This window comes from Parasteatoda tepidariorum, chromosome 3 (genome assembly GCF_043381705.1).
Source record: "Parasteatoda tepidariorum isolate YZ-2023 chromosome 3, CAS_Ptep_4.0, whole genome shotgun sequence".
In the NCBI taxonomy this organism is placed as follows: domain Eukaryota; kingdom Metazoa; phylum Arthropoda; class Arachnida; order Araneae; family Theridiidae; genus Parasteatoda; species Parasteatoda tepidariorum.
In genome coordinates, this window is record NC_092206.1 from 80,078,808 (window position 1) to 80,096,587 (window position 17,780).

Sequence of the window (17,780 nt, forward strand, 5' to 3'; positions counted from 1 at the left end):
TGTTTAATTTCTCAATCTACACACCAGATGGCAGAACCAGACAGTTTGTGATATATTTAGAGATAATTATTTTATTTTAAACTAGATGGCATCACTCATCTAACATGTAAGCAAAAAATGAACCCAAAAAATAAAAATAAACAGATATATTGTACGGTGCGTAAAATGAAAAACGAACCACCCTGAATAACTTTTGATCTAATGGTCGGATCTTCACATCCTAGTACTCAATCTTAATGGTTTAACCAAAAAAATCCTAATTAATTAGTGCATACAATATTTTAAGTAATGAAATCAGACAGAAACTTATTTTCTCTGAATAAACACATCTTTTTTTCCCGGACGGATTCGGATTTTGGACCCCAAAATAGAATGTGTGGCCACAATCTTGGAAATATGGTCCTATTAGTTTAATCAGGAGAGTGGTTCAAGGGTTGGACCCCTTAATGTTAATTTAATTTTTTGCGTATCTCACCATAGTATTTTGTGAATTTTTTAACGGAAAATTTTTTGCACACACGTTTATCTAAATATAATTCCATGCAAAATATAATTTTTAGTAAATATTTATAATTTTTCATTATTTTTTTAATAATGGTCAAGAAAATTTTGAATTGTCAGGCATACAAAGTTTTGTATCATCTTAAGGAATATAATTTTAAATGACAAAATGCAAACTTTGCGGTAAATTGCTCAAACAGATCTTTAGAATTCAAATTTTAAATATCTGACTGTCCTGAAATATTTTTTATCTTTTTATTAGTATTTGTTTAAATTTTATAGTAAATATTTATTATGAGTAATTATTAATAGTAATAAATATTTACAATTATTTATAGTAAATATTAATTAATAGTAAATATTTATTATTCTTTATTAGTTTATGAAATAATAGTCGAAAAAATTTTGTATTGCAAGGTATACAATTACGTATATCATTTAAAAGAGTGTAATACAAAATTTGAGTAAAATTGATCGAATAGTTCCTAAGAAATCGAATTCTGAAAAAGCAAAAAACCAAAAAAAAGCGGATATTTAAAATTTCAATTTTTCAGGAACTATTCAACCGATTTCTCTTAATTTTGTATTCTACCATTTAAAATTGCATTTTTTAAAATGATGCAAAAATTTGTATACCTTACATCTCAAAATTTTTCGGTTGTTATTAGATAAAATAATAAAGATTTACAAAATGTTACATTTTGCATGGAATTATATTTGGATAAACAAATTTTATGATTGGGTGCAAATTTTTTTTCAATTCTCTTATAAAGTTCTTGAGGCAGTTTGAAATACGCAAAAAGTGAAATTTGCATTTAGAGGTTCGAACTTTGGACCATTCCCCGGACCAAATTATTTGGACCATATATCACAGATTTCGGCTACTCCACAGATTTTGGGATCAGAAATCCGAATCCAACGAAAAAAAGCTATGTTCATTTAGAATAAGTACTGTCTGATTTCGAAACTGAAAATAATGTCTGCATTGATTAATTAGCATATTTCAGGTCACTTTCTTGGCTTATTAAGATTGAGTCTTAGAACGTGAAGATCCGATCAATAGATCAAAAGTTATTTAGGGTGGTCCATTTAGTTATTAATTTATTTATATTTGAGCACTGTACATACACTTAACTTTATATAATTTTCTTGAATAAAAAAGAGAGCACTTTTATGACCGTTTTCTTCAAAATTATGCAACTATTAAAAGATTGAGGAGGGAAATCCCCTCAAACTCCCCTTTCTAGCTACAACTAATCATATATTAGGATGTTTCAATTCTTTAGCCCCTCAACAAAAATTTAGCATTTAAAGTAATTTTCCTCACAGGGGAAGAAAAAATAATTCTTGATTCGTAACTATTATTGAATTCGTAAATTTAATATTTATTTTTCTTCTCGTTTCAGATATTTTCTCTGCATGCTTTTTATGGTTCATGGCAATGAAAAAAGAGTAATGGTTTTGATTTATTAAAATGTGCAGGTGGAATTGTATATGAGAGTGAAGGACTGTTGATTAACGAAACTAAATCCAAAAAAATGTAACGATGCACCCTTTGAAAAGTATCGAATTTTTGAAAATGCTGGAATTGGTTTAAAATAATTAATCAATTGCAATAAAAAACACTGGTACCTTATAACCTCACCGAACTTTTTTTTAAATCAATGGCTTTGGAATAAAATAACTTTTTTATTTCTGATGAATTAAAATGAATAGTTGAAACTAAAATTTAGAGTGGCAGACTGGTGACTAGTGAAAATAAATTCAAAAGATTTAACAAGATTCAAGGAAATTGCGAAATCGCGTGCTGAAGTTTTTAAATGCTGGATGGAACTTAAAATATTCATTCGCCATTTCTCTTAAAAATTGGCTAATTAAAAACTCCACTAAATACTAATGAAATGATGTGAGAAAACTATCTTTTAATGTCGCCGACAAAACCCTTAAGTCAATAGATTTGAAAACAAAATTTCCTGATTTTTTTGGTAAGCTAAGATGAAATGTTGAAACTGAATGCTATAGGGCAATATTTATGGTTAATGACACTAATTCCAAAAGAGTAACGACTATTTTTTAGCAAATCGTTAAATCATGAGGTAAGCTTTTGAAAAATGAATGTAGTTTGAATTTTTCGCGCCATTTAAAAAAAAAAAAAAAAAAAAAAAAAAAAACCTGAAGAAATATTTTCTAAAACCCCGTCACTTAATAGTAAAGAAACAATATGGCAATGCTAACTCACATTGTCGCAGATAAAATCTTTAAGAAATCATCAATATATGCGATTGCTCGTATTGGATTTTCAAAATCAAACTATCACAAAATATTTTGGCTCCTCATATTAATAGTTGGATTATCTGGTTGCGCATACAAGACTCAAACATTTTGTTCTGTTTACTTCGAATATCCCGTAATAGTATCTCTTCAAGAAGAACAAATTTTAGAATCAGGATTTCCTGCCGTTACTATTTGTAACCTCAATCGAATGAAAGTGGTCTACGAAAGCTGCATTAACAACGACATTATGGAAAAGGGTTGCATTCCTTCTCTTGGCCAAGTTGGTGGTATGCCAGCATCAGGTAGAGGTTCTTCTGGTAAGCAAGACATATCTGAACGACGCAGTCTACTATCTTGCAATGGTACGTTTAATAAAGAATCTCTGTCGAAACTACATTTAATCTTCAAATATTTACGAATGAGTAATGAGAATCGAAGATTTGTTGGATATAACGCATCAGAATTAGTAAAATTCTGCAGTTTTAACATGCAGTTATGTTCTTTGAAAGACTTCAAGTACTTTCAGAGTCTCAGATATGGTAATTGTTATACATTTAATAGTTCCAGCAAGTATGGTAAGAAGTATGTTACATTTTCTAAAAAAGGATACAAAAGTGGATTGGAATTATTACTGAACTTGGGTTTAAATGAATACATGTCAACCGCTTCGAAATCTGGAATGAGAATCTCAGTTCATCATGCTTCAGAAGCTCCAAACCCAGAAGTAAATGGCTTTGACATAAATCCAGGGTTTGAAACATCGATTGTTCTAAAACAGATGGCCATTCAACGTTTGCCTACACCATACAAAGATCGATGCATCAACTACAACTCGCGTATTAATGAAAGCAGTGAAGAAGAATGTATGAAGCTATGCCTTCAAAAACTGAGTTTTGAAATTTGTGGTTGCATTGATCCAACTTTAATCCTAATTCCTGGAATGAAGCATTGTAATATATTTAACATGAGTGATATTTGTTGTTTGGATGGAGTTCAAGACAACACAACTCGAAAGGAATTACCATGTGACTGTCCGCCATCTTGTTATGCTGTTTCTTACAGCAACGAGATTTCAAAAGCACGTTTATCAAAGATTGATGGTATTTTGTCGAACAAATCAAAAGACAATTTTATGGACCATTACGCTCGTTTGAAGGTATTTTACTCCACTTTCACCCAAAATACTTTCAAACAATTACCAATGTTTGAAGAATCTGAAATCTTCAGTCACTTAGGTGGTGAACTGTCATTGTGGTTGGGTCTTTCCCTGTTTGCCATTTTCGAAATAATGGAAGCTCTAATAAGTCTTATCAAAGCATATAAAGCCTCAAGTAATTAGAAACAAATAGCAAAAAAAATTCTACTGAAAGGTAACTTTTTAAATTTTCTTTGATGATTTTTGAGTTTTTCAAAAAATACCATCGAAATATATATGATATTTTAATAAAACATTTTTTTCGAAATTTAGGTGGGTTATTCAGAAATATTTATGTAGAAGGATATAACAAGTTTTGCTTTATTGCATTTACATAATTTGAATGTATATAAGGATATTTATGCTAGAGAACTTGTTTTAGCACAAATAATTGCAAAACTTATGAAAAGATATATCGTTTTAGTCAGAACACGAAATAAATGCTGTGGAAATTTCGATAATAACTGAAGTACCATTTTAGAATTCACTAAACCCAAAAATCAACTTAAATATTTTTTTACGAATTTAAAGAACAATTTCCTACTTTTTTCTCGTTTATTTCTTTAGGTTTGCATGTGCAAATTCACACCTAATAATCCCAAATAGACAGGAAACAAAATTGTAGGAAAACTCCGCTTTATTTGCTAAGTCTTAAATTCTACTCAAGTTGTGTATTGAATTAATTAAAATACATAAAACATTATTCAATTACTTGTTTTAATATTCACATTTAAACGACTGAAATCGGATTCATGTGATGACTTGGGTCACAATATACATTATTAAAGAAAATTTGTAAGACAAATTTCATCCTTCTGGGCTTAATAAATTTAAAATATAAATGGCTGACTGAAAAAACTCTGTTTCAATTTCCAATAAAATTAGTCAGATAAATGTTTGCATTTATTTTTCACAAAAAATTGCTTAATAGTTCAATAAAGCTGTCCCTTTGTTCTTTTAAAGTGTCATAAGCTTAATTGATTTTTTTTTTACTTATTTAATTTTTCTTCCAGTATTTTTTCAGATATAATTATTTCTCTAGATATGAAAATAAAACAGCTAATAATATTAAAATCCATTCTTTGTTGGTAAAAACCTATAAAAATAAAATCGTTAGCCAGCAAAATATAGTTTTAGTTCACATCTCACCATTAAATAAGTGTGCTGATTGATTTTTACAAAAGTACCAATTTATTTTGGTACTGTTTAAAAGAATTGCTACCATATAACCTATATATATAAATATTGGATTCTCTTTATAGTTTCTTTCTTGTTATATACTCCGTGTTTAAACCTGAAGAAGAGGTGAGGTAAGACAAAACATATAAAAATAAATCAGAATTTCATAATAACCAATGTAATATCGTACTCCGCTAGGGACCTTTGTTTTTATTTATCAAAAATATCTTAATTTTATACTTAAATAAATAACTTAACGACATAAAATAAATATTTTAGATTTATATAGTCCAAAAATACATTTAAACAGACCCAGAAATAATAATAGTATAAAACAATAATAGTTGAATAACAGTATAAAACAATATTATAAAAAAAATAATGTTATAAAATTCTGAATAATTTTTAATTATTTAGAATTTTAAAATTAAGATAAATATTTGTACCAATTGCGCACGAGTAGCCAGTTTAAAATACTCTGGCGCCTTTAGAGGCGAATGTTGACGCTTCTGGTCATGACTTGCAATGCAATTATTCATTTTTTGGATGAGAAATACCTCTTCTTCAAATTTGTAAATGGAGTGTAGACACTCCTCTTAAATAATAAGATATGATAGCCCTATGTGCGAAACATCAATATATATATATATATATATTTTTTTTTAAAAGCTATTAATTTATCAGTCTTTTAGACCGACTATTTAAAACGAATATAAAACAAACTGTAAAGAAAAATAAAAGTACAGCGTTAAAACTTTACTTATCAATAAAATTTTCGTAGCCAAATCATTGTTGAAAAATGGTGATGTAATATTTTTGAACATCATTCTTCTTTATTTTTACAATAGAGAATAATCAAACATTGTGCGTAATTTTAACATCTTAAATGTATTGATTTGTGCATTTGAAAGTTATGCTTTTATTTATTAACTAGTAACTTGAATTTATGCTTTGTATATTTTAACTGAATGTAAAATATTTTTTATTTTATTTTTATTTTTTAGAATAGCATGTTTTTAAAGTAAAAAAAAATGCTTATTTAATCTGGGTTTAAAAAAAACTTTTTTCCCCTCTTAAATATGTATTTTAAACAAATTTACTTTAAATATAACTCGAATATTCTGAAGAAAGTTTGTTTTGTATTTTCCAGATAAAGTTGTAGTCAACAATCATAATAAATAAAGTTTTGATTGCTAACGCTTATATATTGTAAATAACTCGGGGCCGAAGTAAATAAATATTATTTTATACTGGGAAATTACACTGCACAGCAAAAAAAGTAAATAAACAAAAAATGAAAAAAATCTAAGCTTTTACACTGTTTTCGCTGATTCTTACAAAAAATGAATTCCTGAATTTGAATACGGCACCCGCCCCCTAATACCAATTGTTTTTCGACAACATACCCCCCTTCCTTAGATTGTAAATGAAAATCTTAAAAATTTATCAGTTTTTTTCTCTCGAATTTTTTATCTGATTTTTTGCATGCGCTAATTTTCAGCACCGTTTTTCCTCTAAATATCTAGCCTCAATTCTGACTAAAGCGGGTGTGAGGATGTAATGTTTCGGGAAACCTGCGAGAGAACAGATAGTTGAAAAGTTTTAATGTGTGAATAATTTCAGCACGCAATGAATAGGTGATTTGCATCCCTAAATTGTAAAAATAATCATGAAAAAAAGTTACATTTTTCAAGCTTTTCCTCGCAATTTTCGTATCCTAAAGAATATAATTTTACATGACAAAATACAAACTTTGAGCAAAATTGCTCAAACAGATCCTTAGAAATCAAATTTTAAATATCTGACTGTCTTGAATTGTTTATTATTTTTTTTATTAGTATTTGTATAAATTTTATAGAAAATATTTATTAATAGTAATTATTAATAGTAATAAATATTTACTATTATTAATAGCAAATATTAATTAATAATAAATATTTATTATTTTTTATTAGTTCATGTAATAAAAATCTACACCATATCATGTTTTTAATTGCCCTGCTGTCGCTGCTGGCCTTCACCTCTTAAACTACCCTAAAGAAGAAGATTTATATTCATTTAATGCCACAGAGATAGCAAAGACTATTCAAGCACACCATGAGATATGATTCAATAGAGGATACGACACATACTAACCAATAAAAGTCGAATAATTTTTTTATTGCAAGGTATACAATTTCGTATAGCATTTAAAAGAATGTAATATTAAATGGCAAAATACAAAATTTGAGCGAAATCGGTCGAATAGTTCCTAAAAAATCGAATTCTGAAAAGAAAAAAAAAACGTACATTTAAAATTCCGATTTCTCAGGAACTATTCAACCGATTTTTCTCAATTTTGTATTCTGCCACTTAAAATTGCATTTTTTAAAATAATGCAAAAATTTGTATACCTTACATTTCAAAATTTTTCGGCTGTTATTAGATAAAATGGTATAGATTTACAAAAAGTTACATTTCACATGGAATTATAATTAGATGAAAAGATTTTATGATTGGGTGCAAATTTTTTTTCAATTCTCTTAAAAAGTTCTTGAGACAGTTTGAAATACGCAAAAAGTAAAATTAACATTCAGAGGTCCAAACTTTGGACCATTTTCCGGACCAAATTATTTGGACCATATATCACAGATTTCGGCTACTCCCTATATTTTTGGGGTCAGAAATCCGAATCTGACGAAAAAAAGGTATGTTTATTTAGAGTAAGTGCTGTCTCTATTCTTTTCTTGAATAAAAAAGCAAGCACTTTTATGACCGTTTTCTTCAAAATTATGTGTTTGAGGAGGAAAATCCCCTCAAACTCCCCCTTCTAGCTGCAACTAATCATATATTAGGAAGTTTCAATTCTTTAGCCCCTCAGAAAAAATTTAGCATTTAAAGCAATTTTCCTCATAGGGGAAGTATATATAATTCCTGATTCGTAACTACTATCACTGAATTAGTAAATTTAATATTTTTTTTTCTTCTTTTTTCAGATATTTTCTCTGCGGACTTCTTATAGCTCATGGCAATAAAAATAAAACAATAGTTTTGATTTATTAAAATGTGCAGGTGGAATTGTTTATTGGAGTGGAGGACTGTTGATTAACGAAACTAAATCCAAAAAATGTGACCGTGTATCCTCTGAAAAGTATCGAATTCTTGTAACTGTTGGAATAGGTTTAAAATAATCTATCAATTGCAATAAAAAACACTGGTACTTTATGACATCACCGAAAATATCTTTAAATCAATCGCTTTGGAAAAAAAGTAATTGTTTGCTTTCTGATAAATTAAAATGAATAGTTGAAATTGAAATTTAGAGTGCCAGACTAGTGACAAGGGAAAATAAAATCAAAACATTTAACAACAAGAATGAAGGAAATTGCGAAATCGCGTGCTAAAGTTTTTAAATGTGGGATGTAACTTACAATATTCATTCGCCATTTCTCTCAAGAATTGCGAAATAAACTCCACTTAATACTAATGAAATGATATGAGAAAGCTATCTTTTAATGTCGCGACAAAACCTTTAAGTTAATGGCTTTTAAAAAGAAAATAATTTTGAGATTTTTTTTTTTTTTGGTAAGCTAAGATGAAATGTTGAAACTGAATGTTATAGGAGAATATTGATCCCTCACTCAATAGTAAAGAAACAATATGGCAATGCTAACTCACATTGTCGTAGATAAAATCTTTAAGAAATCATCAATATACGCCATTGCTCGAATTGGATTTTCAAAATCAAAATATCACAAAATATTTTGGCTCCTCATATTAATAGTTGGATTATCTGGTTGCGCATACAAGACTCATATATTTTTTTCTGTTTACTTCGAATATCCTGTAATAGTATCTCTTCAAGAAAAACAAATTTCAGAATCAGGTTTTCCTGCCGTTACTATTTGTAACCTCAATCGAATGAAAGTGCTCTACGAAAGTTGCATTAATGACGACATAATGGAAAAGGGTTGCATTCCTTCTAGAGGCCAAGTGGGTGTTGGTAAACCAGCAGATATAGGTTCTTATGGTAAGCAAGACATATCTGAACGACGCAGTCTACTATCTTGCAATGGTACGTTTAATAATGAATCTCTGTCAAAGCTTTATTTAATCTTCAAATATTTACGAATGAGCAATAAGAATCGAAGATTTGTAGGATATGAAGCATCAGAATTAGTAAAATTCTGCAGTTTTAACATGCAGTTATGTTCTTCAAAAGACTTCAAGTACTTTCAGAGTCTCAGATATGGTAATTGTTATACATTTAATAGTTCCAGCAAGTATGGTAAGAAGTATGTTACATTTTCTAAAACAGGATACAAAAGTGGATTGGAACTATTACTGAACTTGGGTTTAAATGAATACATGTCAACTGCTTCGAAATCTGGAATGAGAATCTCAGTTCATCATGCTTCAGAAGCACCAAACCCTGAAGTAAATGGCGTTGACATATATCCAGGGTTTGAAACATCGATTGTTCTAAAACAGATGGCCATTCAACGTTTGCCTGCACCATACAAAGACAGATGCATCCAGTACAACTCGCGTATTAATGAAAGCAGTGAAGAAGAATGCATGAAGCTATGCCTTCAGATACTGAGTTTTGAAATTTGTGGTTGCATTGATCCAACTTTAATCCTAATTCCTGGAATGAAGCATTGTAATATATTTAACATGAGTGATATTTGTTGTTTGGATGGAGTTCAAGACAACACTACTCGACATGAGTTATCATGTGACTGTCCGCCATCTTGTTATGCAGTCTCTTACAGCAACGAGATTTCAAAAGCACGGTTATCAAAGACTGACGGTATTTTGTCGAACAAATCAAAAGGCAATTTTATGAACCATTACGCTCGTTTGAAGGTATTTTACTCCACTTTCACCCACAATACTTTCAAACAATTACCAATGTTTAAAGAATCTGAAATCTTCAGTCACTTAGGTGGTGAACTGTCACTGTGGTTGGGTCTTTCCCTGTTTGCCATTTTCGAAATAATGGAAGCTCTAATAAGTCTTATCAAAGCATTTAAAGCCTCAAGTAATAAGTAAAAATAGGAAAAAAGTTTCTATTCAAAGGTAACTTCTTAAATTTTCTTTGATCAATAAGTTTTGAGTTTTTCAAAAAATACCATCGAAATATGTGTGATATTTTAATAAAAATTTTTTTTTTAGAAATTTAGGTGGGTTACACAGAAATATTTATTTAGAAGGATATAACAAGTTTTGTTTTATTGCATTTACATAATTTGAATGTATATAAGGGTATTTATGCTAGAGAACTTCTTTTAGCACAAATCGTTGCAAAACTTATTTAAAGATATATCATTTTTGTCAGAACACGAAATAGATGCTGTGTAAATTTCGATAATAACTGAAGTACCAATTTAGAATTCACTAAACTCAAAAATCAACTTAAACATTTTTTTACGAATTTAAAGAACAATTTCATACTTTTTTCTCGTTTACTTCTTTAGGTTTGCATGCGCAAATTCACACCTAATAATTCCAAATAGACTGGAAACGAAATTGTAGGAAAACTCCGCTTTATTTGCTAAGTCTTAAATTCTACTCAAGTTGTGTATTGAATTAATTAAAATACATAAACCATTATTCAATTACTTGTTTTAACATTCACATTTAAAAGACTGAAATCGGTGATAACTCGTGATAATCATGTGATAACTTGGGTCTCAATCTACATTATTAAAAAAAATTGTAACACAAATTTCATCCTTCTGGGCTTAATTAATTTAAAATATAAGTGGCTGACTGACAAAACTCTGTTTAAATTACCAATAAAATTAGCCAAATAAATGTTTGTATTTATTTTTCACAAAAATTGCTTTATAGTTCAGTAAAGCTGTCCCTTTGTTCTTTAAAAGTGTCATAAGCTTAATTGATTTTTTTCTACTTATTAAATCTTTCTTCCAGTGTTATTTCAGATATAATTATTTCTCTAGATATAAATATAAAGCAGTTAATAATATTAAAATCCTTTCTGTTTTGGTTAAAACCTATAAAAATAAAATCGTTAGCCAGCGAAATAAAGTTTTAGTTCACATCTCACCATTAAATAAGTGTGCTGATTGATTTTTACAAAGGCACCAATTTATTTTGGTACTGTTTAAAAAAAATTGCTACCATATAACCTATATATATGTATATAATATCGGTGTTTAAACCTGAAGAAGAGGTGAGGTAAGACAGGACACATAAAAATAAATCAGAATTTCATAATAACCAATGTAATATCGTACTCCGACAGGGACCTTTACTTTTATTTATCAAAATTATCTTAATTTAATACTTAAATAAATAACTTAACGACGTAAAATGAATATTTTAGTTTTATATAGTCCAAAAGTACATTTAATCAGACCCAGAAATAACTATTTTATCGCAATTTTATGATTTGATTGCCAGCTTCGTGAAAATTAAATGGTGATAAAACATCTATTTTTGGACTTATTTGATTTGAATAATAGTATAAAATAAAAAAATAATGTTATAAAATTCTAAATAATTTTTAATCATAAAATTAAGATAAATATTTGAACCAATTGCGCACGAGTAGCCAGTCTAAAATAGTGTGGCGCCTTTAGGGGCGAACGTTGACGTTTCTGGTCATGACTTGCAATGCAATTATTCATTCTTTGGATGAGAAATACCACTTCTTCAAATTTGTACATGGAGTGTAGACACTCCTCTTAAATAATAAGATATGATGGCCCTATGTGCGAAACATTAAAAAATATATACGTATATATATAATTTTTTTTAAAAGCTATTAATTTATCAATCTTTTAGACCGACTATTTAAAACGAATATAAAATAAACTGTAAAGAAAAATAAAAGTACAGCTTTGAAACTTTACAAATCAATACAACTTTTGAAGCCAAATCGTTGTTGAAAAATGGTGATGTAATATTTTTGAACATCATTCTTCTTTATTTTTACAATAAAGAATAATAAAACATTTTGCGTAATTTTAACATCCTAAATGTATTGATTGCTTGGAGACCATCTCCTCCCTTTTGTCATGTTTCAACACCCTGATGACATTGCTGTGCATCAGGATGACAATGCAGCCCCACATAGCGCCAATATCGTCCGTGCCTGGTTCGACGAACATGCAGGTGAGATCCAACGACTGAACCACCACGACTGAACCACCTCATATGAACCCCGTTGAACATATCTGGGATGCCCTCGACGTCAGGCTCAGGGCGTTGAATCCTCAACCCACGAACAGACCAAAATCGGCTACCGCTCTGCAGGATGTGTGGTGCAAACTACCACCGGACGTCTTCCAGAGACTTGCAGACTCACTTCCACACCGTATCGCTGCAATCCGCAGGGTTAGAGGGGCCCCACCAGATATTAGGTGAGTATCCCATGAGTTTTGCTCAGTCAGTGTACTTAGCACTTTTCCGTATTTTTATGGCCATGAATTTGATATGAAGAAAGGAATAAGAATTCTTTTTGCCATTAAACTTTGTGTAAAGGACTAGAGAGGTGAAGAGTTCAACAATGTGAACAGTTTATTCGAAAGAGAGAGATTTTGGGGGATCCCTTCCTTAGATTGTAAATAAAAATCTTAAAAAATTATAAATTTTTTTCTCTCGAATTTTTTATCTGATTTTTTGCATGCTCTAATTTGCATCACCGTTTTTCTACATCAAATATCCTCTAAATATCCTGCCTCAATTCTGACTAAAGCGGGAATGAGGATGTAATGTTTCAGGAAACCTGCGAGAGAACGAAAAGTTGAAACGTTTTAATGCGTGAACAATTTTAGGACGCAATGAATAGGTGTGATTTGCATCCTTAAATTGTAAAAAAAATCATTAAAAAAAGTTACATTTTTCAAGCTTTCGAATCATCTTAAAGAATATAATTTTAAATGACAAATACAAACTTTGAGCAAAATTGCTCAAACAGATCCTTTGAAATCAAATTTTAAATATCTGACTGTCTTGAAATATTCATTATTTTTTTTTATTAGTATTTGCATAAATTTTAAAGAAAATATTTATTAATAGTAATTATTAATAGTAATAAATATGTACTATTATTAATAGCAAATATTAATTAACAGTAAATATTTATTATTTTTTATTAGTTTATGAAATAAAAATCTACACCATATCATGATTTTAATTGTCCTGCAGTCGCTGCAGGCCTTCATCTCTTAAACTACCCTACAGAATAAGATTTATATTCATTTAATGCCACAGAGATAGCAAAGACTATTCAAGCACACCATGAGATATGATTCAATAAAGGATACGACACCAACTAACCAATAAAAGTCGATAAAGAATTTTATTGCAAGGTATACAATTTCGTATAGCATTTAAAAGAATGTAATATTAAATGGCAAAATACAAAATTTGAGCGAAATCGGTCGAATAGTTCCTAAAAAATCGAATTCTGAAAAGAAAAAAAAACGTGCATTTAAAATTCCGATTTCTCAGGAACTATTCAACCGATTTTTCTTAATTTTGTATTCTGCCACTTAAATCGCCTTTTTTAAAATGATGCAGAAATTTGTATACCTTGCATTTCAAAATTTTTCGGCTGTTATTAGATAAAATGATAAAGATTTTGAAAAAGTTACATTTTGCATGGAATTATATTTGGATGAAAAGATTTTATGATTGGGTGCAAAAATTTGCTCAATTCTCTTAAAAAGTTCTTGAGACAGTTTGAAATACGCAAAAAGTAAAATTAACATTCAGAGGTCCAAACTTTGGACCATTCTCCGGACCAAATTATTAGGACCATATATATCACAGGTTTCGGCTAGCTACTCCCAATTTTTTTGGGGTCAGAAATCCGAATCCGACGAAAAAAAGGTATGTTTATTCAAAATAAATGCTATCTGTATTGTCTGATTTCGTAACATAAAATAATGTCTGCATTAATTAATTAGCACATTTGAGCTCACTTTCTTGAATTATTAAGATTGAGTCCTAGAACGTGAAGGTCCGATCGTTAGATCAAAAGTTATATAGGATGGTCGATTTATTAATTAATTAATTTATTTTTGCCCACTGTACATACACTTAATTTCATATAATTTTCTTGAAAAAAAAAGCAAGCACTTTTATGACCATTTTCTTCAAAATTATGTGATTGAGGAGTAAAATCCCCTCAAACTCACCCTTCTAGCTACAACTATCATGTATTAGGAAGTTTCAACTCTTTAGTCCCTCAGAAAAAATTTTGCATTTAAAATAATTTTCCTCATAGGGGAAGCATATATAGTTCTTGATTCGTAACTACTATTACTGAATTTGTAAATTTAATATTTATTTTTCTTTATGTTTCAGATATTTTCTCAGCTTGCTTTTTATGGTTCATGGCAATGAAAACAAAATAGTGGTTTTGATTTATTAAAATGTGCATGTGGAATTGTATATTAGAGTGGAGGACTACTGATTAACGAAATTAATGGAAAAAATGTGACATTGTATCCTCTGAAAAGTATCGATTTTTTGTAATTGTTGGAATTGGTTTAAAATAAATAATCGATTGCAATAACACTTGTACCTAATGACATCGCTGACAAAATTTTTAAACCAAAAGTTTGGAAAAAAATAACTTTTTGCTCTCTGATGAATTAAAATGAATAGTTGAAACTGAAATTTGGAGTAGCAGACTGGTGACTAGTGAAAATAAATTCAAAAGATTTAACAACAAGATTCAAGGAAATTGCAAAATCGCGTGCTAAAGTTTTTAAATGCTGGATGTAACTTAAAATATTCTTTCGCCATTTCTTTCAAAAATTGCGAATTAAACTCCACTTAATACTAATGAAATGATATAAGAAAGCTATCTTTTAATGTCGTAGACAAAACCTTTCAGTCAATGGCTTTTAAAGGAAAATAATTTCGTGTTTTTTTTTTTTGGTAAACTAAGATGAAATGTTGAAACTGAATGTTAGAGGGGAATATTGATGGTTAATGAAACTAAATCCAAAGGAGTAACGACTTTTTTTTGGTAAATCATTGAATCATGAAGTAAGCTTTTGAAAAATGAATGTAGTTTAAATTTTTCACGGCATTAAAAAAAAAAGAAAAAACCGGAGAAAATATTTTATAAAACCCGTCACTTAATAGTAAAGAAAAAATATGGCAATGCTAACTCACATTGTCGCAAATAAAATCTTTAAGAAATCATCAATATATGCGATTGCTCGAATTGGATTTTCAAAATCAAACTATCACAAAATATTTTGGCTCCTCATATTAATAGTTGGATTATCTGGTTGCGCATACAAGACTCAAATATTTCTTTCTGTTTACTTCGAATATCCTGTAATAGTATCTCTTCAAGAAGAACAAATTTTAGAATCAGGTTTTCCTGCCGTTACTATTTGTAACCTCAATCGAATGAAAGCGTTCTACGAAAGTTGCAATAACGACGACATAATGGAAAATGGTTGCATTCATTCTATTGGCCAAGATGATGGTGATAAAACAGAAGATATAGGTTCTTCTGGTAAGCAAGACATATCTGAACGACGCAGTCTACTATCTTGCAATGGTACGTTTAATACAGAATCTTTGTCAAAGCTGTATTTAATCCTCAAATATTTACGAATGAGCAATAAGAATCGAAGATTTGTAGGATATAAAGCATCAGAATTAGTGAAATTCTGCAGTTTTAACATGCAGTTATGTTCTTCGAAAGACTTCAAGTACTTTCAGAGTCTCAGATATGGTAATTGTTATACATTTAAAAGTTCCAGCAAGTATGGTAAGAAGTATGTTACTTTTTCAAAAACAGGATACAAAAGTGGATTGGATCTATTACTGAACCTGGGTTTAAATGAATACATGTCAACCGCTTCGAAATCTGGAATGAGAATCTCAGTTCATCATGCTTCAGAAGCACCAAACCCAGAAGTAAATGGCGTTGACATAAATCCAGGGTTTGAAACATCGTTTGTTCTAAAACAGATGGCAATTCAACGTCTGCCTGCACCATACAAAGACAGATGCATCAACTACAACTCGCGTATTAATGAAAGCAGTGAAGAAGAATGCATGAAACTATGCCTTCAAAAACTGAGTTTTGAAATTTGCGGTTGCATTGATCCAACTTTGATCCTAATTCCTGGAATGAAGCATTGTAATATATTTAACATGAGTGATATTTGTTGTTTGGATGGAGTTCAAGACAACACTACTCGACATGAGCTATCATGTGACTGTCCGCCATCTTGTTATGCAGTCTCTTACAGCAGCGAGATTTCAAAAGCACGGTTATCAAAGACTGACGGTATTTTGTCGAACAAATCAAAAGGCAATTTTATGAACCATTACGCTCGTTTGAAGGTATTTTACTTCACTTTAACCCAAAATACTTTCAAACAATTACCAATGTTTGAGGAATCTGAAATCTTCAGTCACTTAGGTGGTGAACTGTCACTGTGGTTGGGTCTTTCATTTTCGAAATAATGGAAGCTCTAATAAGTCTTATCAAAGCATTTAAAGCCTCAAGCAATAAGTAAAAATAGGAAAAAAGTTTCTATTCAAAGGTAACTTCTTAAATTTTCTTTGATCAATGAGTTTTGAATTTTTCAAAAAACTCCATCGAAACATATTTGATATTTTAATAAAACATTTTTTTTTTCGAAATCTAGGTGGGTTACACAGAGATATTTACTTAGAAGGATATAACAAGCTTCGTTTTGCTGCATTTACATAATTTGACTGTATATAAAGATATTTATGCAAGATAAATTTTTTAATACAAATAATTGCAAAACTTATTAAAAGTTACATCATTTTAGTCAGAACACGAAATAGATACTGCGGAAATTTAGATAACAACTGAAGTACCAATTTAGAATTAATCAAACTCAAAAATAAGCTTAAATCTTTTTTTTAAAAATTGAAAGAACGATTTCATGCTTTTTTTACGTTAATTTCTTTAGGTTTGCATACGCAAATTCGCATCTAATAATCCCAAATAGATAGGAAGAAAAAATGTAGGAAAATTCCTCTTTATTTGCTAAGTCTTAAATTCTACTTAAGTTGTGTATTAAATAAATAAAAATACATAAAACATTATTCAGTTACTTGTTTTAATATTCACATATAAAGGACGGAAATCGGAATCATGTGATAACTTGGGTCTCAATATACATTCTGAAGAAATTTTATAGAAAAAATTCCCTTAATAAATTTGAAATATAAATGGTTGACTGACAAAACTCTGTTTTAATTACCAATAAAATTAGCAAGATAAATGTTTGTATTTATTTTTCGCAAAAAAATGCTTAATAGTTTAGTAAAGCTGACCATTTGATCTTTAAAAGTGTCATAAGCTTAATTGTATATTTTTTATTTATTTAATTTTCCTTCTATTATTATTTTAGATATAATTATTTCTCTAGATATAAATATAAAACAGTCAATAATATTAAAATCCATTCTCTTTTGGCTAAAACCTATAATAATAAAGTCGTTAGCCAGTAAAATATTATTTTAGTTCATATCTCACCATTAAATAAGTGTGCTGATTGATTTTTACAAAAGTACCAATTTATTTTGCTACTGTTCAAAGGAATTGCTTCCATATAACCTATATATATATAGGTTATATGGTAACAATTCTTTTATTTATATATAT

General features: G+C 29.3%; 2 protein-coding genes across 2 annotated transcripts; both read left to right on the forward strand.

The window, feature by feature from the left end:
* Nucleotides 1-1,913: 1,913 nt before the first annotated feature.
* Nucleotides 1,914-10,246, forward strand: LOC122269942 (acid-sensing ion channel 1C-like). Its single transcript, XM_043045375.2, has 2 exons — nt 1,914-4,106; nt 8,982-10,246. The coding sequence occupies exons 1-2, from the start codon at nt 2,723-2,725 to the stop codon at nt 10,181-10,183; spliced, it is 2,586 nt and encodes an 861-aa protein (XP_042901309.2). The 5' UTR covers nt 1,914-2,722; the 3' UTR covers nt 10,184-10,246.
* A 4,847-nt stretch (nt 10,247-15,093) lies between these two features.
* On the forward strand, nt 15,094-16,603 carry LOC122269943 (degenerin deg-1-like). The gene has a single exon (XM_043045380.2). The coding sequence runs from the start codon at nt 15,272-15,274 to the stop codon at nt 16,601-16,603; it is 1,332 nt and encodes a 443-aa protein (XP_042901314.2). The 5' UTR covers nt 15,094-15,271.
* The last annotated feature ends 1,177 nt before the right edge of the window (nt 16,604-17,780 follow it).

Coding starts and splice junctions, on each gene's coding strand:
- LOC122269943 (XM_043045380.2), top strand. CDS start 15,272: ATGGCAATGCTAACTCACATTGTCGCAAATAAAATCTTTAAGAAATCA.
- LOC122269942 (XM_043045375.2), top strand. CDS start 2,723: ATGGCAATGCTAACTCACATTGTCGCAGATAAAATCTTTAAGAAATCA. Junction 4,107..8,981: donor CAAAGCATATAAAGCCTCAA/GTAATTAGAAAC, acceptor ATCCTGTAATAG/TATCTCTTCAAGAAAAACAA.